Source organism: Cucurbita maxima, unplaced genomic scaffold, assembly GCF_002738345.1.
Source record: "Cucurbita maxima cultivar Rimu unplaced genomic scaffold, Cmax_1.0 Cma_Scf00010, whole genome shotgun sequence".
NCBI classification, from domain to species: Eukaryota; Viridiplantae; Streptophyta; class Magnoliopsida; order Cucurbitales; family Cucurbitaceae; genus Cucurbita; species Cucurbita maxima.
This window is the reverse complement of record NW_019272026.1, coordinates 4,015,336-4,042,649: the sequence shown is the minus strand read 5'-3', so window position 1 is coordinate 4,042,649 and position 27,314 is coordinate 4,015,336. Positions and strand designations below refer to the sequence as shown.

Sequence of the window (27,314 nt, the reverse complement as noted above, 5' to 3'; positions counted from 1 at the left end):
TAAAGATCTTCAGCGGCGGAGGAATTTTCGTCCCAAACCTTCCAGGTTTTGCTTGATGAACAATCATGGAACTGGATTGGCTGTTTCTTAAATCGAATTAAGTTTCCTATTTCTGGATGTTCGTTCTCTGAATTTCGTTTTTCTCGATTTTTCCGTGTGAGTTTCTGTAGGTCTAGCGTATGTGTACAGATCCAACAGGATATTGTCTTAGTTCAGTTCGATCTTGATGATTGAACAAGTCTTTCTTGAAATATAATTAGATTTTTGTACCGGTTTTTTTTTTTTTTTTCCTCTGTTTCTTCTGCTCTGATTCCGGAACTGGAAAATGCAAGCGAAATCGCCATGATCGGGAGATGATTCGTGACATCCAGAAGCGTTCTGTTTATCAAGAACAATGTTCATAGAAATTCTTCAATTTCCTTTTCCTTTTCCTTTTTTTTTTTTCTGGGAATCATTCTGTTTTTGAGAGATAATTTGCAGTGTATGGTTGGTTTGAATGTATCTTCAGTTGAATCTACGCTATAGCGAGATTTTCTGAAATCGAAACAGTAAAGGCTATCATAATTATGAATAAAATTATAATTTGTATTGTTAAGTAATATTAAATTCACATCTAAATTACTTAAGCTTTAAGCAAGAATTTTCCATTGCTCACAAGTTTATTGTTTTTTTATTGTTCCAGTCATTAAATTTATGAAATTCAAAATTAATATCTTTTTTGCTTTATTACCTACTTTTTTTTAATATAAAAAAAAACCCTGCCAAATTTTGAAAATTAATTTTTTTTAAAACAAAAAGTAATTTTTTTTATCAAATATTAAAATTAATTTTCCTTTTTAGAAGTTTATATAAAATATATCAAATTTATTTTGTGAGAATTCTTTTTTTTAATCATTTTTATTAATTTTATAAAATATGTGAAATAAACGTTAAAATTGATTTTTCCTTCTTACAAATTTCTGGTCATTTATATTTTTTCCTACAAAAATTTAAAGTTATAAATAAGATAATTATTTATTTGCATTTTTAAAAAACAAAATTAAGTAAAAAAATGTCTAAAAAATCATAAATTAATTATTAGTGACATTACTTTGCAAATTTAATATACATTAAAAAAGGTTATTTTCAAGTATCTTTTTTAATTATATTATGTCTCATCTTGAATAATTGAATTATAATAATTATTAAAAGACATAACGGAGAATATTCTGATAATGACAAATTTATTTCAATATATAATTTTTTATTAAAAGATTCATTATTCCAAAAAAAATATCCCATAAAGTTTGTTTTTTTTTTTTTTTTTTTTTGTATAATTAAAAATATATAATTAAGTTTAAATTCAACTATTTAACTTTGAATTATTCAAAACCTAACTATAAATAAAATACATTTTACCCTTTATTNGGTTGATTTTATGAGCATTAGATAACTTTAACCATGTTTAATTAAGATTAAGACTTTGTACTAATTTAATCGGTTCATTATGATATGGCAAATCCTAATCACACTAACCATTAAATTAATTCCTACAAAATTAAACCAATCTTTTAATATAATAAATTATTCTTAAACATGATCCAATCTAAATATATCACTACTTTATAATTATATTATAATATATATATTTTAAAGAATAATTGTGACACCCATGATTTTGTGATTTTGTGGTTGAGTGGTTGAATTTGTTTCATTACAAGACGGCAAAAATATTTTGTTAGAATATGATTCTCGAGAACTTTTCTACATAAAATCTTCATCCCGATTCATTCTCACCTCGTGAAGATTTCCAATTGGAGGTTAAAATGTACGCAAAGACTTTTTCACATGCATTTGGCAGGTTAAAGTAATAGTAATTATAGCGATGAATGTTTCTTTCTCCAAAAAAAAAAAAAAAAAAAAAAGTAAATGCATAGTGATGATATGCTAAAATGGAAGGTGCCAACTCCCATAACATCACCAGCCTGTGACCTTTAATTTATTTTGGTCTCTCAACATTAAATTGAATGGGATATATGGTGGGTCCTTTTATTATTATTATTATTATTTAAAATAATAAAAGTGAAATAAGATTTAAATGTTAATATAGAAAATTTTACGAAAATATAGATATCGATTGATATTTTTTTAAAATTATAAAAATAAAAAAAAATTTCATATGTTTTTAATTTTTTTATAAAATTTAATTATTTCATTATAATATAATAAAAATGTGGACATAAAATTAGTAGGATGGTAGATTTAATTATATTTGTAGAATGGGCGATAAAATAAAATAGGGTGGGGAGAGGGGTAAAAACAAAATAATGAAAGTTTAAAGAATCCACGTGTCGGTTAGGGAATGCCTGCGTTCAATATTTGCCATTTGACGCAGAAATTTTCAAGCTACGGTCGCCGCACGCACTCTCAGGCTCAGCCACTCGTCTATTTATTATTTATTTTTTAAATTTTATTTGATAATTATAATTTTCATAAATATATATATAATTTTCATAAATTTTATTTTATACCACATTTACATTTAATTCTTATTATAAAAATAGAAAAATATTTCCGAGGAACTCAAAATTATTTTATTTTTATTTGTTTATTTTATTTTCCTTCGATTATTAAAAAAAAAGAAATCGGAATGCTAAAATCGGCCGGGAAGGGATGTGGGGTACGTGGAATTCAGACGGTCAGTGTCAGTCGGCAGGTCTTATTACGTGGCACTTGTTTAGCCTACCTGGTAACTGTCAGGCATTTTGTCGTTTTTTTTTTAATTAACAATATTCATCGAATTATAATTAAATAATATTTCGCGTATAATTCGTGTCACAATACGGAATTAACCGCTATTAAAGAATGTGCTAATTACAGTAAGGACAGAATCTTCCACTAAAATAACTGAGTTTTATTTTATTTTATTTTATTTTATTTTATTTTATTCGGTGAGATATTAAAATCTCTAAAAGTGTAGGGGTATATTTGCAAAGCGGGAAATTCCCCAGCCAAATTCGTAAAAATATCGCGATAAATTGGGGCTGATCTTTCCTATAAATACATGGCTCGAGTAAAGCTAGGTTTGCCAGTTTGAAGAGCCAAACACGGGCTTGGTAAAAACCCTTCTTCTCTTTTTTATCGTGCTCTCTCTGTTTCTGGAGACTGTAACTTCAATGGCGGTTTCTTCTAGAAAATCGAGCGGGCCTGCTATGAGGTCTCTCTCACCGTCTGGGAGATTCTGTGGCTTCTATTCTTCTTCTTCTTCTTCTTCTTCTTCGTCTTCTTCCTCATCGGCGTTTGCGTCCTCCACATCAAGCTTTTCCACTGAAAACCCTACTTCCTTTTTCCGTAGATCTCTGTCTCCGTCTCGTGTTCATCTACAAGGTTCTTCTTCTACGTCGGCGTCGTCCGTGAGATTTGCACTGGACCGGTCTATTTCTCCGAATCGGCATATCTCTGTTTTGACTCGTGGCAGTGGGAATCAAGTAGTGAAGAGGCAGAGCAACCAGAAGAGGACCTGCTTGTGCTCGCCGACCACGCATCCTGGTTCGTTTCGGTGTAGTCTCCATAAAGGTGTTCCGTCGCAGCCTACGACTCCTTACTCGTCTAATCGGCTCAACGCGCGGAGATCGGCGATGACGAACTCTTTGGTTAGAATCGGAGGAGTTGAAGGCGATTTAGTGAGGCGGGCCCTGGCGTCTCTCATCCGACCTTCGTCTCACAGTCAAAGGCGTCGAGCGGATTTCTGTCCGCGACCGAGCCGGCTTTCAATCATGTCGAAAGCCGATGATCTGTGATGGAAAATTGGGTACGTTGGCCAATAACCTCTGGTTTATTAATCTTTTTATCTCTTCTCTGAGCTTTCAACGACGAAGACGGTGGATTCCGACCACAGGTTCGACGGAAGTGATGGATCTTAGCGCAGGGATACAGAGTTGGAGGTGAAGTATGGGAATCGAATCTGGTTGCCTCTTCAGTGTACCTCGCTTCACGGAGTTGAACTAAAGAACCTATATAACTTCGTGTGTATGCATAGCATAAATATATATGGAAGTAAATACAGTTGCCGCGATATTGATAACAATTCGTGGAACTTTTGAACCCTAATTTTTCACCAATTTCAAAATGAAACATAATCAAACCCTAACTGGTTGTAATTTCGAACTGTACAGGGCTTCTAATTCGAAAAGGAATGATTCAAAATTATTTGCGCCTGCTAATCGCTGAAATCAGTTCATCGTTATCCATATTCCATACGATTCAAATTGTTTCCAGAACACCTGTGTTTGTTATTTTGTTCGACGTACACGTCTCCTTCCTTCTGCTGTCGCCTCCATTCATGGTGGCCGTGAAATTGAAGCCGGTAATGTGCGCACTCATGCTTGCCGTACTCCGTTTTTTCAATGGGATGATTTCTTTAAGGTGATTCAATCTCCATCTTTCTTCTTCCTATTTCCCTTGGTTCTCTGAGTTAGATGTTTGTAATTTCTGTTTGTTCTGTTTACAGATGCATTTGAAGGTTGAATCCTAAGAGCTCTGATTTTGAACTGTGAATTTTGCGATCTGAAAGTAAATTTAGGAGGAGATGATTCAAATTTGGATGAAGTTATGAACTAAGACAGACGATGGAATTCTTGATAGCAACTGAACAATTATAATTGGAATTAATTGGAAACAAATCCTGGAATGCAAAAAGGTCAGTAAATAACATCAGAGTTGAGATGATGTTAGAATGGAATAGAATAGAATCGAATGAAACACTGAATAGTAGGGTAATTCGGTGGTGCGGTGGAGTGGATGGTTGACCTGTCAAGTCTCAAATGGGTGGAAGGAACCGACTGCTATCTGCCTATGAAAAACCAATCCGAATCCCTATTGATTGTTCATGAAACTATTCAATGGAAGACTGCCCCTTTGAGAGATGAAGAGCTGCCTGGAAACTATGAAGGGATGCTTAAAAAGTGAACAGAAATTCTGATTGAGATGGAGTTTCATGTTGACCGGGCTAATTTAGTGATGAATTTATGAATTTATAAGCAAGAATACTATTTCGGTTGGGTCTCCTCCGTTGGTATGAAGCTTTTTGATAAAGCTCAAAGTATGAGAGTTTATATTCAAGAAAGCTCAAAGTAAAACCATATGAATCCTTTTGAGGAAGCTCGAGCTTATACTTAAAGAAAGTTAAAAAGTTCAAATAAAACCATAAAAGTTTATACTTCAGAAAATTTAAAGTAAAACTACGAGAGTTTATATTCAAGAATGCTCGAACTAAACCCAGTAAAACCTTTTGTGGAGATGGTATACTTGTAACAAGGATTAGAAAAATTGGTTCTGGCAGGGATTCTGAGTATTTGGTCTCACCTCTCGAAACGAGTGGAATAAGAAATCAAACTTTTGGCCTCTCAAACGTAAGACTAGGAGGTGGAAAAGAAAAGAAGGAACACACAAAAGAGGATAAGACGATAATGAAGTGAGTAAGTGGCGGTCTTCTCTTGTCGCATTATCATCATCGAGAATCCCACTTTTACCATTTCTGTATGTTCTTCCTTCTCATCTTTTTAAACATGCAAAATTAAACGTATAGTTAGCCATATGATGTTGGTCATCTGTAAATCGTTCCACTCACGCCACGCTTCTTAGTTTTTTTTGTTTGCTTAGGTTGCGTGTCTCCAATTAATTATCTTAGCAGCCATAATAATGATAACTATATCAACAATTTAAGGCTAAACATGTTTTTTAGGAACTGTATATTATTTTATGGTAGACATTACGAAGTTATCTGATTTTTGTTGTGATCATTTTGAATTGTAACAGGTGGGCAGTGAAGGACCAGGAAGTTCACCCACCCATCACCATTCTTATGAGGTATGAGTTTATAATATTTATATCTGGAAAGTTATGCACATTCGCTCCATCTTTGTGAAGTCTTTATCTTCCTTTCTTATTTCTTGTAGACCTCAACCCCACACACATTACGCGTCCGACACTGACCCTCTTCAATTCTCCTTTTCATGTTTCTAGTACCAAAATTCCCACCAAAAAGCCACCCAATCTCAATCCTGTGTCCCAACGTTCACTCCACTCACACACACACACACACACACCGATTGCGACAACAAAAAAAGAACCCATGAAATTATGGGACTCCCGAAATCTGTTTGGTTCACTCACTCTGCTCTGAAACTAAAACCCCACTTGGAGAGACTTTTCAAGGGCTTTGGGCCGTATATTTGGGCTTTAATTGTCCGCTTTTTAGTGGGCCTTTAATCCTTTGGTCCAATTTTCAAGCCCATTCTATAGTGCATGTAGTCCCAACACACCTTTTGGACACCTGAAAATTCTAGCATAATTGATATAAAAATATAACAAAACTAGTAACTAAGAAGGTAACATAAACATTTTAAACATACCCACAAAAATCACCATAGATATCCATAACCTTTTAGTTGAGTCAGAAAATATATACTTTAAACTTTGTTAAACGAACACAACTCTCCACAATGATATGATATTGTCCACTTCGACATAAGCTCTCATTGCTTTGCTTTGAACTTCCCAAAAGGCCTCATGCCAATGGGGAGAGTATTATTTTATTATAAACCCATGATCATTCCCTAAATTAGCCGATGAGCCGATGTAGACTTTCGTTATTCAACAAACTTGTCGGACAGAAAAAACACACATAAAACTATATCATGACTTGTGTAAATAGTTGCCTCATTACAAAATTTCAAAGGACAACGTTGTTTTAGTTGCATTGGCATTTAAATCAAATGCACATATCACATAAAAACAACCGGAAGATAAATAAAGGGATTCAAGTGGGCTTCATGTCGTAGAACAATGAAACCCACAATGAGTGGTAATCATCGTCGGTTTCCATCCTCTCTCTATTGCAACGACAGCAAATTCTTGGGCTTCCATCTCGTCCATCCAGCGGCTCAGATACTCTTGGGCTCCGGCTCGGCGGTATCAGCCTCATCATTCTCCCCTGCGGCGGTCCATTCATCTTTGGGCTTCTACTCGAGGCCCAATCAGATACTCTCCCATCCAGAGGCCCAGATAATCTTGGGCTTCTTGGAACCATGGGTCTCTCTTTCCTATCCAACGGCCCAGATAGCTTTAGGCTTTTACTGTTCGTCATTAACTTCTCGTGCGTTCTCCCGTCCAACGGCCCGGACAGCGACACGTGTTTACTGCGTCGTTTCGGCGGCTTGAGCACCTCCTTAACCTCCTGTTTCCGGCTGAGATCCTCGCTGTAGGTAATCGGCTCTGGGGAAATCACCGCCGCGTCTTCCCGGAAAATCCCCTTCTCCGACTTGGCGTTGGTGAAAATTAGCTTTCTGAGGCAGTTCCGGAGGCAGTTCTTGGTCTTGGCTAAAGCGGAAAGGAGCAGTTTCTTTTGGGTGGCTTCTTCTCTGTCGCATTTGGCGAGTTTCAGAATCTCGAGCCTGTGTTTGGCGATGGAGACTCCGATTCTCTGGAGAAAATCGTGGTTGAAACGAGGAATGTCTTCAGGTTTGAGGCCATTTCGGGCGAAAACGAGGCCGTATTCGTAAGTATGAAGTGGGTCGAGGCCGGTTCTTGAGAGCCAAGAGAACCAGTCCATTGGAGGTGGCCGACCAAGCTGAGCAATGCTTTAGAGTTTGGAAATTGCGACATATATAGCGAGAGAGAGAGAGAGAGAGAGAGAGAGAGAGGAGGAGAGTGCAAAATAAAAAAAGAAAATAATAATAATAATAATAATAATTAAATGCGACCGGCTCCGCTCTTTTATTCTTGTCAATTATACATACATAAAATAATAATTATCTTAAAATTTTATAAATAAATTTATATATTTATATATAATAGAGTAATTTTTTTTGAATTTATTACCTGAAAGGGTAAAAAAAATTGATGGTAAAATTAAATGGACCACAACAATAATTTCAGATGAGAGTGAGGGAAAGAGAGGGATATGGTGTAAAGATCCGTTGCTTTCGGTATGGATCAATTATTTATGTAATTTTGGAAGTATTTTGAACGTTGGATTACCATTATGTCCTCTTTAATATTTTTTAAATTTCACAACAGTTTTGTTTGTTTGTTTTTTGTGAAAAAACAATAACATTTCATAATAATTACTTTTTAGAATTTCTTTTAGCTTTTTACTACGATGGTTTAAGACGATTATTTTATTTATTTATTATTATTATGTAAGGTTGAATGAAAAACTGGTTGAAAATGGAGATGTTATTTATAGAGAACATGGGTCGAGGGATGCCGTCCAATCAAAAGTGGCATGGATAGGTACAAGTTTTGGGGCATTAGGGGTCTAAGTCGTAGTTCTGTTTTTGGTAGGGTAGGGGGTTGCATGTGGATAGATTCACGAGAAAGGAATGGGTTGGATGTGTTCAATACAGTTTGGTTACTATGTAGGATGAAGAAGTCAGAGACTTGTTATTATTGGAGGGATGCCATATTCAATTCAATGCTTCTTTCTATAGTTGGAACTTTAATTCACTTTACACACAATAAAGACCTAACCCTTTCTTACACTCCAATACTAATTCAAAACCCACTTTTCCTTCCAATCTCTCTCTATCTTCTACTTATTCATTACTCAAATCATCAAAGTTTTCAACTCCAATTTATTGCCTTTTTTGTGTGTTCAATTTTTTCGGAAAAAGATATGATAAGTAATACAATACAAAAGATTTTTGATCAATATTTGATTTGTTGTGGGGGAGAGTGTGTTATGATCTGCGATCGCTCGCCTATCTCGTGGGAGAGTCTGTTCTATTGTGGTCGATTGTTGGCCGTCAATGCATATGATTGATTGATTCAACATCGATGAGCCTAGAAAAGAGAGTTGAGGGTTGGAACGAGCGTATAACAAGAGTTCTTGAAATTTCTTGGGAAAATCCTTCTAATAGTGGGCGCTCGTGAATTATAGTTAAGTTTTTTTTTTTTGGAAACGAAGTGTACCGTTTACCATTCAAAAGATACTTCAACTTAGGGTATGAGATGTTTAGTAAATAATATTTTGATCCCTAGAGTAAATTGTTTTAATTACCATAACAAAATGTTCCCTATGTTCTTATTGTATATTTCCTATAATGTAGAGCCAATCACGGAAAATAATTCATGGGTAGTTAGGAAAAGTTAAATATTTTGAGATTTGATTAATACAACTTATTAAATTCAGTAACCAACTACCACATTGCTGATATTAAGGGCATAGATGCTGCAAATGTTGGGAGGTTTTTGTGGCTCTACAATGCCCACTTTGAAATTATTAAATTCTTAATTATACACTTTCAAAATATATAAAGACAAAACAACCACTTACATAGAGCCTTGCAATAAAGATATAAAACCTACTCCCACAAAAGTTTAAAAAACATTTAGATTAATATAATGCTACAAAAGCTTTCTTCATCGAAGTCAAAATTTGAGTCTCTTAACTTTGTCCCTTGCACTTGACTCTTGGATTGTTTAGTATACCTTTGAGTTTTAGTAGGGTGGAAAAGTCTATAGAATCGTAGAAATATAGGTATTTGTTGACTTGGTCGGGTGATGGAAAAGTACAAAAGGTTGATCTATAAAAAAAACTATACTATCTTAATATGGAAGATATAGATTTTTTTTGGTATGACAAGGGTCAAAGATTTGAATCACTAACCTAGAGGAGTGCATATTAAACTTATTTTGATAGAAAGATAAAGATCTAAAACTATCATCTAATCAGAAATTATTCAAGAGAATAAATTTATACCTTGAAAGTTATACCGTTGTATCCATATTTTCGACCATAAATCTTGTAGAGCTTGTACCAAGAGGTAGTGTGGTAGGGATAAATGAATGCACTGAAAAAGAAAAAACAAGGAGGGGTGAAAGAAAGCTGCTTGCTTTTGCATCTAAAACATATTATAAATGCAAACCTAATAAATAACTAATAGGTGATTGAATTAATGAAATCCTAATACATATAATAGACCCAGAAAATAATTGATGTTAGGGAGATGGTGGTTGAATCATAGCCTCAGCCTATGATTTCGCCATTGAAACATGAAAGACCACTTGGGTATTGCCAGAAGGTTGGGAACCATTAAATTTTGCTTTACAAGAAGGGAAGGCACATGCTTTGGAAAAAGATGTAGTGGAGATTGTGGACTGAACAGAGCACAAATGAAGCATAGACATCAAGTGGGTACTAGTGGTAAGAATGGTTGCATACCCATTTGAGAACTGTACCTAAAATCAAATAATAACAAAAGAAATTTGGATCTCTCTGAGATCCATACGATGTTATTGACTCAAATAATAGTCTCTCAATCGTGGTTATTGTGGAAGTGTTGTAAATGTCTCAATAAAAGCAAGCTATGAGTTTACCAATTCAAACTCCCTGCTTTTCCCCTCCAATAAGTTGAATCATTGTCCAATACAATAAATCCCATAAACGACTGCCATATCAGTAGCTTTCAGGTTGACCTATATTCAGATAGGATCAAAGCATATGAAATTCCACATGGGAGTTGTTCGTCGTGGGGCCTGAAAATCGGTGGATTGATCTCCATAGCAACTGTATATTTGAATTCGAGAATAGAATCCAAATCTACAGAGGAATGGCTTCTTTTGTAAGGTTAGTTTGGTTGTTAAAACTTCTACGATATAAATATTCACATTACTCTTCGGATTCATTTTTTGGGTATTTGACGTCTGTAACCATGACAATCTCGTCTTCTAAGTCTTCACTCGACTCTGTATCCTTGTAATCATCAGGGAGCACGTTGCAGTTAATGGTGTACCACACTGGTCTCTCTTCCTGGAATAACCTGCCCAGTCAAAACAAAATGATCGGACAAGAGATAGAATAGAAACTATATATACCAATCACATTGACATCTTGATGTGAACTCTTTTAAGTTGGGATAACTTCCATTCCTTTTAAGTTCCTATCCTAGTTTCCTATCTCCTGTTGATTGGCTCGTAACAATTATATAGCTACTCAATTGACACAGGTTGTTCTTTAAAGCGGTTCAATTCCAATAGCAGGGTTCTCGTTTTCTTGGCTCCCCATTACAAACTTATGCCAGTAACACTTGATTTTGTCGCTATATTTCAGCTAAAAATGAGCAAAATGGATGTGTTTGTATAGATAAAAAGAGGAGGAGGAGAGATTTACAGATGCTTGCAAAGCGTCGGGCATCGCACTGTAAGGGCATATTTGCATGTTGATAGTTCTGTGATAGAGTCAATCATCGCTCTTGGCTCCGAGCAAACAAATCTAACCTGCAAGGTAATTAGAAACCAATATCGTTGATGGGAAAAAAAGGAGAAAAAAAAGTGACAAGGTAAATCATTAATTACTTTGTACCTCAGTTTCTCGTGGTCGATTTGTGAGATCACACATGGTTCCATTTGTGTAATGATGAGCATGATACCTGAGTGAGTCGGGTAGATCAGTAATCATTTTAGAAATTGAGATTAGTTGTTTAGTTATCAACTAATAGATCTCATATCTATCACTCAAATCTTGTACATGACATGACTCGACGAATCACCAATCTTTCTCTTGCACTGTTCTCAACTTTAAATAATGAGCAGATTAACACACTTCCTTCCTAGCTTTCCTGCTATAATATTACGACTATGGCATCCAAACACAAAATTCATACGAGTTTTTGTTTCATGTCTGAATGTCACATTTGGCACATGTAAGAATTGATTACGAAAGAAACTCAAAGCCAAATCAACAATAGAATGGCGGATTAAAACTCATACAAGTTTCTTCTTCCATGTATGCCTCCATCTTACTACTTTTGAGAAGTGTTAGAACTAGGAAAATTACATGCCTTACTAATCAAAGATCGTCTTTGCCTATTACTTAAATTCTGTTCATAATTCTTAACTTAAACTAATTATAATATAAGCACACCTTTGTGATGCATCTTTGGAGCGAGGATCCTTCAAAGTAGATATATCAGAGAGATTCTCATTGAGCTTAGCGGTTTCCTCTGCATCAAAGACACCCAATACAAACTCCTGAACTACCTGTAAGACAAAACGACAGAAACTTCCAAGTCTTTACTACTAAACAGTTTACCATTAGATCATCACAAATAGCAGAGCATGAATTTACATTTTTAATTAACCAATAAACCATGACAGTTGCCCTCCTTATTCATAAGCTAAAAAAACAAGGTTCTTTAAGAGTATTAACATCAATCCCCCATTTTACGAACAAGGATTCGAGAATCACATAAAGAATGCATTAGGATGTGCTAGAAGAGACTACCTTATCATCCTCCAAATGAAATTGTCGTAGTGTTTTCTGGTAACAAAATTCATATGTCCACCAACCCTCTTGCTGCAAAAAGAAATTAACGATGCAAGGCCAACATGTTAATTGTTCATAACATAATCATCACATGGTTTACCTAAAAATGCACATAATTTGCCACAAACGACCAAAGTCTTAAATAGCTTCAGTGTTGAGCGCAACCAAAGACACCTTGTCTCACGTGAGGCAAGGCAACCTAAAAGCACAAACTTCACTTGCGCTACTTAAGCATATCATATATTTTAAATATATTTTATTTATAAAATTAAAGAAAATAACCAAGGAAGAAAATATCCTAAGTTCTTTAACTTTTTGTTGGGATGCCTGATTTCTCAAGGCACACATTAAAAAACACTGTTTACAAGATACAACTTTGTTTTTCTTTTGAGATGTGATATTAAAATGTAGATAAGATAGTCATCATATGCATGCAAAACAATATTCACCGATAAATCCTAACCCTGACAAAGCATTGCTCTTTTAATGCCTCAAGTAGCTCATCTGGAGTCTTCAATTTAACCCGCTTCTCAGATTCCATAATCATGCTAGTCATGTTCGGTAGAATAGCTGACTTTTCACTCTTGGATTTCTCCACCTTAGGCAAGTAACATAAGTAATTTTTTCCATTTTTTTTGGGCATAAACACAGATTCCTGGTCATCATCCTGCAAAGGCACAAAAACATAGTAAGCGCATATGGCATTGAACATACCTTCTTATTCTTAAATTCTGAATACAAATTGCTGAGAATGAGATCAAAGTTCCACATAAGCTAGAAAAGAGAAAAATCATGGGGATAAAAGTGAGAGGCGATATCTTCGTTGGTATGCGGACTTTTAGATGAAACCAAAAGCAAAGTCATGAGGGCTTATACTCAAAGTCGACAATGTCATACTATTGTGAAGATACATAAGAGTTTTGTTCTCCCTAACAAGTGGTTCAAAACCATGCTATGTCGGTAGAATCCTCGAGTGCCGAACAAATAAGCCTTCAAAGATATAATTATGATGGATATGTGATTGAGTTCTATCAGATAAGTAGTATGCTATGGTGAAGAGGAGTTGGACTGGTTAAGAGTTGGACGAAAAGATGGCTATTTGACAGGAGACTAAAATGCACTTTGTTTGAGGGGAGGATTGTTAAGAATGTGACAAAAGTTCAACAATGGCTAGATAAGAGGAAGATCATGATCAACATAGTCATGAAAATTTTTCGACATCGCGAATAGAATCTTGTTATACAAAACTTTTCAACAATGTTGTTTACCAAGCTATATCTTGGTGTAAACGGTGTAATATTTTTACTTTCTATAGTTATACCTCCCTCATTGCCAATGGGGAAGGTCTTTTGTAAACACCATGGATACTACATCTGTTTTGTAAATTTCAATCATAATGAACTTACCGGATTGTAAGGCGAGTCTTCTGGATGGAATTCAATATTGTATTTTGGCCCACGAGAGTTGCGACTAAATGTACCACCTGCTTATCATCAATCAGAAAGAACGAATAATAATATTTCATACTGATAAGTTATTGTCACAATACGCAAAAGTCATAAATGTAAAGATGGTTCACCGCACTACAGTTTGAGGTTTCAAGTTGTGTTAAACAACCTATGAAATATCAACCTCCGGTGGGACGAAATTCTACGATTTAGATTTCAGAGTTCACCTATTCCCATATGTGACACTTATTATCTAGGCAACTGCCCACAATTCAATCAAACATTGTTTGAGAAATGAATTTAAGAACTGGATTTTACTTCTGAAATTTAAAAATAGAAAATCATTTTATTCTGAAATCGATATCTATCCCTTCAAAATCACGGCAATCCCCACGACTTCTACAAATAATCGCGATCACAACTCAAAACGATCATTGCCAATAGGCCATCAATTGATCCAATAATCATGAATAAGTTCAAAAGAACCTCCCACCACCAGCATTATCCTTCGAAATCCAAGTATCATGTCCTCAATCAATCGGAAGCAAAAGACTCAGCACTTGTTAAAAAGTAAGATAGGCTGAAGACCATTTCTAAATACTGAATTCAAAACAAAAATAAATAAATAATAACCATATCACAAATTCCTCAATCGAGATTGTACGCATAAAACAGACATTTATTTTGAAACATTTCATGAAAAAGTTGAAGAGAGAAAAGACGAGGAGAAGAACTTCACCTAATTGAGCTGGGAAGATCTGGTCAGCAAACGCAGAGTAGCAAAAACTACCAGCTAGAAGAACCAGCCACATAAATTCCCTCATTTCTGTGTCCTCAAACGAACTCACAATGTTGAAAACGAGGGAAGCAAACTGGAAGGGTGAGGAATTACCAGCTGGGAGCGGAAGGACGACGACGGCCACAACGAGAGGAAGAAGAAAGTGGTGTCTTCGTAAACTCACTTTACGGCGTCGTATTGAAAGTGATCCACTGCCACGGAAGCTTGACCATTGAATATTTGCCACGTCATTAAGGAGCAGCGGATGGACTTTTCTCAACTAAATGGGCTGAGCCCAGTTTGATGGACCGTCGCGTCCATTCTAAGTGGGCTTTATTCATGGGCTATGCTTCGGCCCAGTTTTATTTTCTAATCTAAGATTTAATTTAGACTATTTATAGCAATTTTTACGTAATTCCATTTAAAATTAAATTAAGAAAAAAATATCTAAATAAAGTACGATAAAATAAAAGTTAGTATGTCTATCATATTGTAGCATTTCTCTATAATATTCTCTTAATTTTTTATTTTAAAGAAGTCTAATACGTCATTAGAATATATATATATATTCTTTTTTAACCTTTTTTTTTAGAGAGAGGTTTCTTAACGAGTAAGCTTACATATACTTTCTTTTTCTTAAAATATAATTTTTAAATTGCGATACTCTGTATAAATGAAAGGTAAATGATTGAATAGAATTACATTTGAATGAAAGATCTGATAATAGAATGATTAAAAAAAATTTTAAAAAATTGAAAGTTATTATTTATACTAATAAGATATATTTTTTTTTATGCTTAATTTTATAATTAGGCTTTTTTTTTTTAATTTTTTAAGAGGGTGTATAAATCTTTTCCATAATATATATATATATATATATATATATATATATAATTCAGTTTTATAGTTTCTAATATTGACTTAGGAGCTAAGGCAAAGCGCCAAGTGGGTGAATTCGTGTAAAGACGCCTAACAAGGGCTGAGACCAACTGGGCAACGCCGTTAGGTCTCACGGGCGGTAGGGGATTGCCGTGTACGTGGTGTCTGTTAGTTGACGGCGGTCGTTAATAGCTTTGAAATGTAGACTTCTGGGCCGGAGTGGGCCGTTCTGAAAGGCCCATTATAGTTCTTTGTGATTGTCGTAGCGGCAATCGCACATGGTATATTCTTTGCGCATGGGGACCGCTCAATGGCCGACATGGGAGGGTGGGATCCTGCAAAAACCCGTTTCCCACCACTATTTTATCCATATTTAAAAAAAAAAACAATAACTAAATTATAAAAAAATAATTATAATAATTGAAATTTTTGTATTTTACAGGGTTGGCTTTGATCGAATACGTATCACTATCCTCACGATTTTAAAATGTGTATTTAGAGAGGGGTTTTCGCATATTTGTAAGGAATCATTTGTTTTCCTCTCCAATCGATAATAGGATCTCACAATCCATCCCTTGGTGGTCTAGCGTTTTTGCTAGCATACCCTGTGTTTGACTATAATATCATTTGTAACAGCCTAAGATTACCGCTGTTAGATATTATTCGTTTTAGCACGTTACGTATCGTCGTCAACCTCACTGTTTCGAGGATGCTGAGCCTCTAAAGGGTGAACTATGAGACTCACATCGATTGAAGAGAGAAACAAAATATTTCTTACAAAAGTGTGGAATCCTCTTCATAGTAGATGCGTTTTAAAATTATGAAGCTGACTACGATATATAATGAGTCAAACTAGACAATATCTACTGGCGGTGAATTTATATTGATACATTTGTTAAAAAAAATATTTGAAGTTTGAAAGGGTAGATTAATAAATTTAAATTAAATTTTACCCTAAATTTATCAGTTAAAATTTATTAATTTCTCTAAAATAAATTTATTAAAAAGGAACTCATAAATTCTTTAAAAAAAATGTTTCGTATACTTATAATAAATTAAAAAAAAAAATTATATATATATATATATATTTATTTAATTAATGACATTTTTATAATATAATTATAGAATTGGGAACCAACGACCCGCCGTTTTCACAACCGGCGTTAACTAAAGACTTGGAGTTCACGGTAACGGGGGCCCACATATTTTTGAGTTCGGGTCAAACGGCAAACCTTGCAGGAATAAAATTTAAAAAATTTAAAAATTTAAAATTACAATAAAATAAAATGATATAAAAATTATTATCAGCTCAGCTTTGCTCAGAATTTTGTGGCGTCCACGACAAGTTGTTGGAAATCTTACTCATTACAAAAGTACAAACGGATTCTACGGTTGGTTTTCCATTTCATTTCGTTTGCTAGTAATATTCTGCCTCCTTCAGAACAAAGAAAATAAATAATTCTTCGTTGTTTCTTGCCTGGAGATTCCCCGGAATAATTTCAGAGATTGATTCGTTACTCTGATAAGTTTATCTTCCTAGATTTCTTGCATTTCTCGCGGATTATAATCGAAGTTTGTTTCTGCTTATGATGTATACTCTTTAGCTCTATCCGCTTGTTTCTTTCTTTCTGAATCGGATTCTGAATGAATGGTTAAAATTCCGATTCGGTGTTGTTTGAAGTTTCTCTGTTTTAGAAAGCTGAATTCATGAATAGAAGCCTCCGTTTGATTTTCAAGGGAATTTGAGGATCGTTCTACTCTCTTTTATTACAATTTTGGGGGTTTGGTGCAATTAGATCCTAAGCCCTTTCGTTTTCGTCTGCTTTACGCTTGATTTTCGGGTACTTTCTCGGTATTCGACTACAGGGGAGTTTGTTTTGGTAGATTTTAGGCAGTTTTTACTTGCAACTTCCTATGTACTGTGTTGATTTTTCTGGAAGGGTTTAAGAATTGTTTTTAGGGTTTGATTCTCTTTCTCTTGGACTAGTCTAGGTTAGTTGGTTTGGAACGATAGTTAAAGAAGTCTGTTCATCAGTTCTTGATTCTTCACTTCGTTGGATTTTTAATGGGGAAGCAAACTGGGAAGAAGAAGAAGCAGATTGGGGATAAATATCGGGAGGCAATATCGAAACGTCGTCAAGGTGGAGTTGGAAGTTCAAGTTATGATAAAGACCATGTTATTTTCATTACTATGTCTCAGGCTTTAAAGGAGGAGGGCAATAAATTGTTTCAATCTAGAGATGTTGAAGGAGCAATGTTGAAGTATGAAAAGGCCCTGAAATTACTTCCAAGAAACCATATAGATGTATCCTATCTTCGGAGTAATATGGCGGCATGCTATATGCAGATGGGGCTTAGTGAGTATCCCCAAGCGATTCATGAGTGCAATTTGGCTCTTGAAGTTACACCTAAATATAGTAAGGCATTGTTGAAGCGGGCTAGATGTTATGAGGCTTTGCATAGACTGGACTTGGCTTTAAGAGATGTTAATGCAGTTTTAAACTTGGAGCCTCGAAATATTATGGCGTTGGAAATATCAGAGAGACTAACAAAGGCACTTATGATGCAAGGATCAAAGGAAGACGATGCTGAGATCAAGCTGCCTCTTGATTTTGTTGAATTGCCTTCTTCATTGTTGCCGCAAGAAAGACCAAAAGAGAAGAACCGAAAGATGAAAAACAACCAAAAGACAAAGGAAACCATTGATGAGAAGAAGGCTCATGAAACAGTGGAGGAGAAGGCTGATGAAATAATTGTGGAAGAAGAGAAGGCCGATGAGACCGTGGAGGAGAAGAAGGCTGATGAAATAATTGTGGAAGAAGAGAAGGCCGATGAGACCGTGGAGGAGAAGAAGGCTGATGAAATAATAGTGGAGGAAGAGAAGGCCGATGAGACCGTGGAGGAGAAGAAGCCCGAGGATAAACTTGTTGTGGAGGAGAAAATCAACAGGACACAGGAGGAAACACCTATGAAATCTGTGAAATTGGTGTTTGGAGACGATATTCGATGGGCTCAAGTGCCAATTGATTGCACTCTATTGCAACTAAGGGAGGTTATTCAAGATCGTTTCCCGACCTGCACAGCAGTTCTTATTAAGTACAGGGATGAAGAAGGTGATTTGGTAACAATTACTGCTGATGAAGAATTACGACTGGCTGAAACATCTAAGGAGTCACAGGGTTCTGTTAGATTTTATATATTTGAAGTTAATCCAGAGCAAGATCCATTCTATGGAAGGTTCAAGAATGATGAGGATTCCAAGTGTAAAGTTGAAGAAAATAGCTATGTATTGAGAGCAAAAGAAATGAAGATATCATCTTGCATTGATGACTGGTTAATTCACTTTGCTCAGTTATTTATAAACCACGTTGGGTTTGAATCTGGCCCATACCTGGATCTCCATGACCTTGGGATGAAGCTTTATTCTGAGGCTGTGGAAGAGACGGTAACGAGTGAAGAAGCTCAGGGTCTTTTCGAATCAGCAGCAGAGAAGTTTCATGAGATGGCAGCCTTAGCACTCTTCTACTGGGGTAATGTTATCATGTCAAGGGCCAGGAAGAAGGTCTACTTCACAGATGGTGTATCAAAAGTATCTTTGTCTGAACAAATCAAAGCTGCGTACGATTGGGTCGAAAAAGCATACGTCGAAGCAGGAAATAAATATCAGATGGCGGTGAAAATCAAGCCAGACTTTTATGAAGGCTATCTAGCACTAGGACAGCAACAGTTTGAGCAGGCAAAGCTTTCTTGGCATTATGCAGTTAGCAGCAATGTTGATCCAAAAACATGGCCTTGTACGAAGGTTATACACCTTTATAACAATGCCGAGGACAATATGGAAACAGGCATGAGGATGTGGGAAGAATGGGAAAAGCAGCATACCGCCGAACTCTCTAAATCGAGTGATGTTGAAACCCCGTTGCAGAAGATGGGGTTAGATGGACTAATCAAGGATATATCAGCTGATGAGGCTGCAGAACAGGCCAAGAATATGAGGTCTCATATAAACCTCTTATGGGGCACCATGCTCTACGAGCGATCGATATTGGAATTTAAGATGGGGCTGCCATCATGGCATGAATGCCTAGAAGTTGCAGTTGAGAAATTTGAGCTTGCTGGAGCTTCCGCAACTGATATTGCAGTTATGATAAAGAACCACTGTTCAAGCAACAACGCACATGAAGGTACAGTTTCAAATATATTCATGTTTAGAAGCTGTCTGTGCATCAGGTGACTTCATTTTCATCTCATCATTCTGTGCTAATCTTTTTCTTATCTTCTCCAATTACAGGTCTTGGGTTCAAAATTGAAGAGATTGTTCAGGCATGGAATGAGATGTATGAAGCTAGAAAGTTGCTAACTGGGGTTCCATCATTCCGATTAGAGCCATTATTTCGACGACGGGTCTCGAAAATCTATCACGTTTTGGAGCAAGCTTGAAGGAACATTATAGGTAAGTTCTACTCACAAAAACAAATATATTACAATTGCTCAAATATTTTAAGCTCATCAAACACTTAAAGAACCTACATTTTGATTACTGGAAAGAAAGTGCTCCCCCCCCCCCCCCCCCCCCCCCCCCCCCCCCCCCCCCCCCCCCCCCCCCCCCCCCCCCCCCCCCCCCCCCCCCCCCCCCCCCCCCCCCCCCCCCCCCCCCCCCCCCCCCCCCNCCCCCCCCCCCCCCTCCCACACACACACACACAAATTATGAACTGCATCACTGTAACAATGGCTAGCCCTTGTTTTGTTCAGATTATAGGTAGCGTGCTTCCTAAGAAGCATTAGAAGGCTGTTGTTCATTGCTGGTGTCATCATGCATTCTTTCTCCATACAGGGTTCTTCTATCCATGAAATTGCAGGGGCTTCCATTTTATTTAGTTTCTGCTTTCACCTTCATTCATTCTCTTGTCTCCTAAACTAGTTTTTATGTTTAAGCTCATAGATATTTTCAAGTCGTCTAGAAAACAAATTCTTTCATTGTTTCTTATCTTGTTTTGTAGTTTATGGTGTAATGACATACAGTTTGTAATCTTAGTCTGGAGGTATATGTATATTCATTTTAAATTTTTATTAAATTCGATTTGCATTTCTTCTCTTTAGAACAACTAAATCGAATTTCTATTTTGTAACTCGAAAGTAATGGCAAGGGTTATGGAACATGTGACGAGATAGGTTGCTCGTTGTGTCATAGAATATATATCATCATATTTTTTCGTCTAAAAGACTTTCCCGTGATTATGAACTTTGTTTTTTTCCCGTCTAAAAGAATTTTGGTCTGTTAGGTATCGTCGTCAGTCTCACGATTTTAAAATGCATCTACCGGTGAGAAGTTTCCACTTTCTTACGAGGAATACTGCTCTATTAGATATTGTTCGTTTTGGCTTGTTCGATATCACCGTCTGCCTCACGTTTTAAAACAAGTCTATTAGGTGAGAGGTTTCCACTTTCTTAAATAGAATATTGTTCGTTTTGATCCATTACATATCGGTTTTAAAATGCGTTAGGGAGAGGTTTCCACTTCCTCCTCAACTAATGAGTGATCCCACAATCCACCCTCCTATGGGGTACAACGTCCTCGCCAGCACACCGCCCAATGTCTGACTTTGATACCATTTGTAACATCTTAAATTCACTGCTAGTAAATATTGTCCCCTTTTGGCTCGTTATAGAGCGTCATTAGCCTCACAGTTTTAAACTTGTCTAGTGTGGAGAAAGTCTAGCCCTTGCACTGTCAGGCTCACGGTTTTAAAACGTGTCTGCTAATAGGAGATTATCACTTCCTTCTAAGAAATGTTTTGTTCTCCTCTCTAACTAATATGAGATCTCACACCTACTGTTAGCAGATATTATCCATTTTAACCCGCTACATATCACCGTCAATCTCACAATTTTAAAATTTAGTCAAGAATTCCCTAAAAAAAACAAACAATTCCGTAGAAAAAGAAATAGTTTATAAGGAAGGTTTTTACAAATTTGGTATCTCCATTAACAATTATTACTTAAAAATTTAAAAGGAAAAGTCTCCAAATAACAATCTTAATGACCATTTAGTATCTAAAGTTTTTAAAAAAAGAAAAGTCAACCAATTTTGTCCTCGTTTTCATTATATTGTCTGTACCCCTCACACCACCTTTATTATTTATTTTACATTCTAATATTTTTTTTCTCTCATCAATAAATAAATGACACCCATTATTTATTTTTTTCTCTCTTCTTAAATTTACTAATAATTTTCTTTCCTAAACAAACATCATATTATTCTAATTATTAATTATTCCTTAATTTTAAATAAATTATTCAAATAGAGCGGTAATTATTCTTAAATATTATAACAATAAAATAAATAATAAGCTTTCAACTATATAAATAATAATAATACCGATTAATTTAGTGAATAAAACATTAGTTATCATCGACCTAATGTTAATAGTTTGACTTTTACTCAAATTGTAATAGTCCAAGTCCACTGCTAGTAGATATAGGGTAGTGGTCAACCTCACAATTTTAAAATGGGTTTAAAATGCCTCTAATGCTATTTGTAATGGTCGTAACGTATCGTTGTTAGTCTCACGATTTTAAAATGTTTTTACTAAGAAAGATTTTCACACCCTTATAAGAAATGTTTCGTTCCCGTCTCTAATAAATATGGGATCTCACTCAAATAAGGGTTAAATTTATGAACAGAAAAGATACCAAAAAAACACACGTACTCCATGTTTACCCCTATATAAGAACCTTTACAATCTACAATTTTCTCACACCCACAAAACAAAACTTCTCTAGAAGGTCGAGCATATTAACAATGAAGCTAGCATTCGTATTCCTCGCCTCCATCGCAATTTTAGCATCACCGACAATGGCTCGCATGATGGTGGAATTGCTCGACCAATCAGTTGACGTAGATGCTTCTTTCGGAAGTTGCTTTCCGTTTATATTGGAAGCTTCATTGTGTGTGGTAGATGTGGTCAAGGTTCCGACTGGTCCTCATCCTTCTTGTTGCAAAGCTATTTCTTCGCTCAACGATTGTGCCCCTAAAATCTATGGAATGATTCCTCCTGCCGATATGGATATTATTAAGAAGCTTTGTAATTTGTAAGGCGTTTAAGCGTTTCAAGAGAAAAAAATAAACTTCTCTAAAATTGCTATGAATAAGAAATTTATATGAATATTGTATGGAATTTATGATCTTTAGTGTTCAACGTGCTTAATATTATTGTTCGTCTTGTTGCAAAGCTATTTCTAAACTCGAAGATTGTTCGTCTGAGTTTTTCGAAGACGTACCCTCCGGTGATATGATTTTGGTTGGTTCGTGAGGTGTTTCTATTTTTTAAACTAAATGATCTTTCGATTATTTGAATGATTATGAAGTATGGAAATTTGAATACGAAGAGAATGTACCGTAATGATTAACGGTCGGATAAGTATTTGATATTGAGTTTCCTTTCACTGTCGTGAGACTCATTATTTCAGTCGGGATAATGAAAAAATAGTAAGTCGCAATCACTGTCCTTACGGATCCCTTATGTTTCATGGATTTTGTCTGAATCCTAAAAAAAAGTAAGATGTAAGATCCAACATTGGTTGGAAGAGGAACTAAACATTTTTTGAAGGGTGCGGAAACATCTTCATTAACAAACACATTTTAAAACCCTTAGGTTGACGGTGCAGACCAAAGCAAACAATTTCTGTCAGCAATTGACTTGTGCTGTGACAAAAGTATCAAACTAGACATTAGGCAGTGTGTCAACGAAGACTATGGGCTCTCAAGGGGGTGGATTGTTTTTGCTATTACAAATGGTATTATAACTAAACAGTGGGTAGTATGTCAATGAGAACAATGGGCCCTCAAGAGGGCCGATTGTAAAATCACACATTATTTACAAGGGTGTGGACCTCTCCCTTCGTGAGGCTGACGGCAACTCATAACGAGTTGCAGCAGACAATATCTACTAGTTGTAGGTGAGTCTGATGAATAAGCCAAAACGGTCAACATCTACTAAAACGGGTGAGTTTGAGTTCTTAGAGAAGAAGATAACCGTTTACCACAAATGGAACCAGTTTAACAAATAAACAGAACATGCTATAGCATCTCCCAAAAATTCCTTCTTAATATTCTCTCTCCAATGTGCCATTTTGTTGTGGCGTTCAAGGCATCGTCAGTTAATTAAACTCTAAACCCTAATAAGACCATCTTTAAGGTCATTTTAGTAGATCAAATCATGATTAGTAGTATACTAATGCCTTTTTTTTAAGACCAAAATTGAGCATCATTAAAATCTCCGAAAGTAAAAGTAATGTTTTTTTTTCTTTTTTTGGAATCTTGGAATACTTTATCATTAAAGACCAAAAAAAAGCAATTCTTCTATATTTATTTCTTTGCTTCAATATCACACTTCAACATTCCCGCGTGAATGAATCCATCAACGATAATGATAGCACGAATTATGACTGTTTCCATCGCAAAAAAAAGCTACACCCTTAACATAATTGCAGTTTTCAATGCCCATAATGACGCCAAGCCTTTACACACCCTATATCTTCTTCCACCCACCAAGCCAAGCGTCTTAGCACGCATATGCGATGAAGGTAGCAGCTGCATGCCTTGTTTGCATAGCCATTTTGGCATCACCCACGATGGCGCGCGCGGCGATGGCGCCTGATCCCTTCGCAGCGGAAGGGTTCTCGTTGTTTGGTTGCACGTCGGCTGTTTCGGAGATGACCGAGTGTGTGGTAGATGTGATGAAGAAAGCGGTGGCTCCTCATCCGTCTTGTTGCAGAGCCATTTCTAAGCTTAATCGGTGTTCTTCTGCGTTTCTTAAAGATGTTCCTTCTGCTGATATGTTTTTGATTAAGACTGTTTGTGCTTTGTGGGGTGTTCCTGTTTCTTAATTGTGTGTTGAATGGATTGATCTGATGATAATGAATTGAAAAGTTTGTAATTGTGATTGGGGAATGGGTTTTGTTGTACAGATTTTCTCCTGATCCAATTCAGAATATTGATTAGAAAGGAGAACGAAGCTTAAATCAACTATGATCTGGTTTGACTTGTTACGTCTAGCCGTCAGCCTCACAGTTTTAAAATGCGTCTATTAGGGAGATGTTTCTACACCCTTGTACAAGAATGTTTTGTTCTCCTCTCCTATCGATGTGAGATCTCACAATCTACCCTCTTAGGGGCCAGTATCTTAGTTAGCACACTGCCCCGCCGTGTGTGTGGCTCTAATACCGTTTGTAACAACTCAAGCCTACTGCTAGTAAATATTGTCCGTATAGTTCGTTTTGGCGTCAGTCTCACGGTTTTAAAACGCATATATTAGGGAGAAGTTTATATACGCTTGTAAAGAATGTTTTATTCTCCTCTTCAATCAATGTGGGAACTCATAATCTACCTTTTTAGCGGCAGCATCCTCGTTGGCACACCGCCCTATGGTGTGTGGCTCTAATACCATTTGTAACAACCAAGCTCACCGCTACAGATGTTCATTTTGACCCGTTACTTTTTGCCATCAGTCTCATAGTTTTAAAACGCGTATATTAGGGAGAGGTTTCCACACTATTATAAAGAATATTTCATTCCCTCTCCAACCTAAGACTGACGTTTGAAAAGAATGTTTTGGGAACTAGGCATTTTAAAATCCTAAGACTGACGTCAATATATAACTCCTAAGGCCGGGAAAAAGCTATATAAATAATCTTTGTTTCTACCGAAAGTCGATAAAGCAAGTAGATTGCTACCCTATAATTGAAACTGAAGGAAAAAAAAACATAATCAGAGTGTAACTATAAACACTCATTCAAGTTTGAAAGTCCAAGGTTTAAATATGAGTTCATATCCTAAAATCTACCAAATTCATCCTGAAATTAAAATTTTAAAGTTGAAATTAATACAATAACAAGTCCCGAGTCAAGAAAATAATATTTTAGTGTCTTCTCGAGATTGCAGTTGACAAATCCAATTTCATTTCTAAACCGATTAAAATGCTCTGTATTGATCTCTGTATTGCAACCGGAACAGCAGAACTCCGTCGCTTCTGCACCACCAGCCATGGCCGGAACAAACCCATCCGGCACCGTCCAAGATGTAGCTTCCAAAGGAGAAGTCCCGGAAAGATACATCCATATTGAAAGCGATCGAGGAGCTCTAGATGCTCCTTTAATGGCAGCTCCTGTAATCGATATGGCTCTCCTCTCCTCTCCATCCAAATCCGGACCAGAACTGGAGAAACTCCGTCATGGACTTCAGTCATGGGGCTGCTTTCAGGTTCGATTTCTTAAACCCTAATCGGCGGACCTAGTCCATTGACTCTGCATCTAGATCTCATCAAAACGATCGTAAGTCGATTCAAATCAGATATAAAAAAAATCGCTAGGTTTCTGGTATTCAAACAGGTTGTAAATCATGGAATGTCAGCGGAGTTTTTGGATGAAGTTCGTCGATTAGCGAAACAGTTCTTTGATCTTCCAATGGAAGAGAAATCGAAATACTCGAGGGAAGAAAATGAGATTGAAGGATATGGAAACGACATGATTCTATCAAATCAACAAATTCTCGATTGGACTGATCGATTATACCTTACTGTATATCCAAAAGAAAGCCATCGATTCAAGTACTGGCCAACAAATCCTGAAAGATTCAGGTACTTTTCTCAAACCTTCACGATTTTTCGAAGAATCTGCAGAAACGAGTTGATTCGTGATGAACATTGCAGGGAAGTTCTTCACGAGTACACTGCAAATGTGAAGCTGTTAAGCGAGAAAATCCTTAAAGCTATGGCGATTTCATTGGATTTAAACGAAGATAGCTTCATCAAACAGTACGGTGAGGAAGTTAAACTGGACGCACGGTTCAATTTCTACCCTCGATGTCGAAATCCGGATCTTGTTCTTGGCGTGAAACCGCATGCGGATGGATCGGCCATCACGATTTTGTTGCAGGATGAGGAAGTAGAAGGTCTTCAGTTCTTGAACGGCAATGAGTGGTTCAACGCCCCGATCGTTCCTGGCGCTCTTCTCGTCAATGTTGGGGATCAAGCAGAGGTAAACAAACACTCTCTGGTTCAATTAGTATAGCTGAACCCGTGAGTAGATATTGTCCTCTTTTCTTCAAAAATTTTCTCAAACATGTTCATGGCAGATCACGAGTAATGGGATATTCAAGAGTCCAGTTCATAGAGTGTTGACGAACTCAGAGAGGGAGAGGATATCGTTGGCAGTGTTTTACCTTCCGGATTCGGAGAAAGAAATTGAACCATTGGAGAAGCTCATCGATGAAACTCGGCCAAGGTTGTACAAGTCTGTGAAGAACTTCGTTGGCCTTTACTTTCAGTACTACCAGCAGGGCCAGAGGCCCATGGAGGCCGCACGAATCTAAGTTTGGTATCAATCTTAATCAATGGAATCATAATTTATTTTGTTTGTTTATGTTTTTCTTCCAATTTGTTCTATGAGGTTCTTGTTTGGACGAGTTTTGTATGGACTTATATCTACGCTATTCTTAGGAATAAGATGGTGTCGGAATTTTTTTAACTCCAAGTAGAGAGGAAAGAGAATATACATGGCACAGCTAATCATTTGTCATCATCCTAATTTATTTAGTTATGGTCATCAAGAACAGACCTATATGTCGTTTACATCATTGGGACATCTCAAACATCCATCCACTTAGATTATATTGAGGCATTGGACACAAGACGTCATCAGGACATTCTAAACATCCATCTATCTAAGTTATATCAAGGCACTAGATGTCACTGGGAGATTTCGAATATCCATCCATCTGGGTTATATCGAGATATTCAACTCTCCTATGTCCATGTTAGTTCATACCCTTTTCTTATTGGTCATGAAAAATATCACATCGACAATGGAACAAAACAAATTTTATGTCTCAATCAAATAATAT

At 36.3% G+C, this 27,314-nt stretch overlaps 5 protein-coding genes across 11 annotated transcripts; 3 read left to right on the top strand and 2 right to left on the bottom strand.

Annotated features, from left to right (window-relative positions):
• The first annotated feature begins 3,053 nt into the window (after positions 1-3,053).
• Positions 3,054-4,743, top strand: LOC111485282 (uncharacterized serine-rich protein C215.13-like). 3 transcript variants are annotated; one of them, XR_002718641.1, is made up of 3 exons: positions 3,054-3,790; positions 4,155-4,404; positions 4,490-4,743. XR_002718641.1 is itself a non-coding variant. In XM_023132106.1 (2 exons), exon 1 carries the CDS (start codon positions 3,156-3,158, stop codon positions 3,777-3,779), a length of 624 nt encoding a protein of 207 aa, XP_022987874.1. In that variant the 5' UTR covers positions 3,054-3,155; the 3' UTR covers positions 3,780-3,790; positions 4,155-4,743. The 3 variants fall into 3 exon arrangements, 2 of the variants coding, with proteins under 2 accessions (XP_022987874.1, XP_022987875.1); XM_023132106.1 differs by having other exon boundaries at positions 4,155-4,743; XM_023132107.1 differs by lacking the exons at positions 4,155-4,404; positions 4,490-4,743 and adding an exon at positions 3,878-4,089.
• Positions 4,744-6,652: 1,909 nt separating this feature from the next.
• Positions 6,653-7,700, bottom strand: LOC111485262. The gene has a single exon (XM_023132071.1). It carries the CDS (start codon positions 7,589-7,591, stop codon positions 6,800-6,802), a length of 792 nt encoding a protein of 263 aa, XP_022987839.1. The 5' UTR covers positions 7,592-7,700; the 3' UTR covers positions 6,653-6,799.
• A 2,535-nt stretch (positions 7,701-10,235) lies between these two features.
• On the bottom strand, positions 10,236-14,744 carry LOC111485248 (protein OS-9 homolog). The gene is made up of 8 exons (XM_023132053.1): positions 14,495-14,744; positions 13,714-13,790; positions 12,771-12,974; positions 12,266-12,337; positions 11,906-12,021; positions 11,345-11,411; positions 11,153-11,259; positions 10,236-10,802 (listed from the first exon to the last, which is right to left on the bottom strand). Exons 1-8 carry the CDS (start codon positions 14,577-14,579, stop codon positions 10,652-10,654), a joined length of 879 nt encoding a protein of 292 aa, XP_022987821.1. The 5' UTR covers positions 14,580-14,744; the 3' UTR covers positions 10,236-10,651.
• Positions 14,745-16,737: 1,993 nt separating this feature from the next.
• Positions 16,738-20,513, top strand: LOC111485121 (protein PHOX1-like). 3 transcript variants are annotated; one of them, XM_023131852.1, is made up of 4 exons: positions 16,738-18,152; positions 18,210-19,596; positions 19,704-19,865; positions 20,165-20,513. In XM_023131852.1, the coding sequence occupies exons 1-3, from the start codon at positions 17,478-17,480 to the stop codon at positions 19,850-19,852; spliced, it is 2,211 nt and encodes a 736-aa protein (XP_022987620.1). In that variant the 5' UTR covers positions 16,738-17,477; the 3' UTR covers positions 19,853-19,865; positions 20,165-20,513. The 3 variants fall into 3 exon arrangements, with proteins under 3 accessions (XP_022987620.1, XP_022987618.1, XP_022987619.1); XM_023131850.1 differs by having other exon boundaries at positions 16,738-19,596; XM_023131851.1 differs by having other exon boundaries at positions 16,738-19,596; positions 20,149-20,513.
• Positions 20,514-25,232: 4,719 nt separating this feature from the next.
• Positions 25,233-26,916, top strand: LOC111485215 (probable 2-oxoglutarate-dependent dioxygenase ANS). Of its 3 annotated transcripts, XM_023131995.1 has the most exons (4): positions 25,239-25,673; positions 25,802-26,049; positions 26,122-26,449; positions 26,547-26,916. In XM_023131995.1, exons 1-4 carry the CDS (start codon positions 25,458-25,460, stop codon positions 26,781-26,783), a joined length of 1,029 nt encoding a protein of 342 aa, XP_022987763.1. In that variant the 5' UTR covers positions 25,239-25,457; the 3' UTR covers positions 26,784-26,916. The 3 variants fall into 3 exon arrangements, with proteins under 3 accessions (XP_022987762.1, XP_022987763.1, XP_022987764.1); XM_023131994.1 differs by having other exon boundaries at positions 25,233-25,673; positions 25,802-26,449; XM_023131996.1 differs by having other exon boundaries at positions 25,591-25,673; positions 25,783-26,449.
• The last annotated feature ends 398 nt before the right edge of the window (positions 26,917-27,314 follow it).

What these genes read in the sequence shown, in the direction of transcription:
- LOC111485215 (XM_023131994.1), top strand. Translation starts at nt 25,458, where the DNA reads ATGGCCGGAACAAACCCATCCGGCACCGTCCAAGATGTAGCTTCCAAA. An exon ending in AGTCATGGGGCTGCTTTCAG is followed by an intron (nt 25,674 to 25,801) that starts GTTCGATTTCTT and finishes GTATTCAAACAG; the next exon opens with GTTGTAAATCATGGAATGTC. An exon ending in ATGTTGGGGATCAAGCAGAG is followed by an intron (nt 26,450 to 26,546) that starts GTAAACAAACAC and finishes TGTTCATGGCAG; the next exon opens with ATCACGAGTAATGGGATATT.
- LOC111485262 (XM_023132071.1), bottom strand. Translation starts at nt 7,591, where the DNA reads ATGGACTGGTTCTCTTGGCTCTCAAGAACCGGCCTCGACCCACTTCAT.
- LOC111485248 (XM_023132053.1), bottom strand. Translation starts at nt 14,579, where the DNA reads ATGAGGGAATTTATGTGGCTGGTTCTTCTAGCTGGTAGTTTTTGCTAC. An exon ending in AAGAGCAATGCTTTGTCAGG is followed by an intron (nt 12,338 to 12,770) that starts GTTAGGATTTAT and finishes TTCTTTTTGCAG; the next exon opens with CAAGAGGGTTGGTGGACATA. An exon ending in CCGACGCTTTGCAAGCATCT is followed by an intron (nt 10,803 to 11,152) that starts GTAAATCTCTCC and finishes TTGACTGGGCAG; the next exon opens with GTTATTCCAGGAAGAGAGAC.
- LOC111485282 (XM_023132106.1), top strand. Translation starts at nt 3,156, where the DNA reads ATGGCGGTTTCTTCTAGAAAATCGAGCGGGCCTGCTATGAGGTCTCTC.
- LOC111485121 (XM_023131850.1), top strand. Translation starts at nt 17,478, where the DNA reads ATGGGGAAGCAAACTGGGAAGAAGAAGAAGCAGATTGGGGATAAATAT. An exon ending in AAGCAACAACGCACATGAAG is followed by an intron (nt 19,597 to 19,703) that starts GTACAGTTTCAA and finishes CTCCAATTACAG; the next exon opens with GTCTTGGGTTCAAAATTGAA.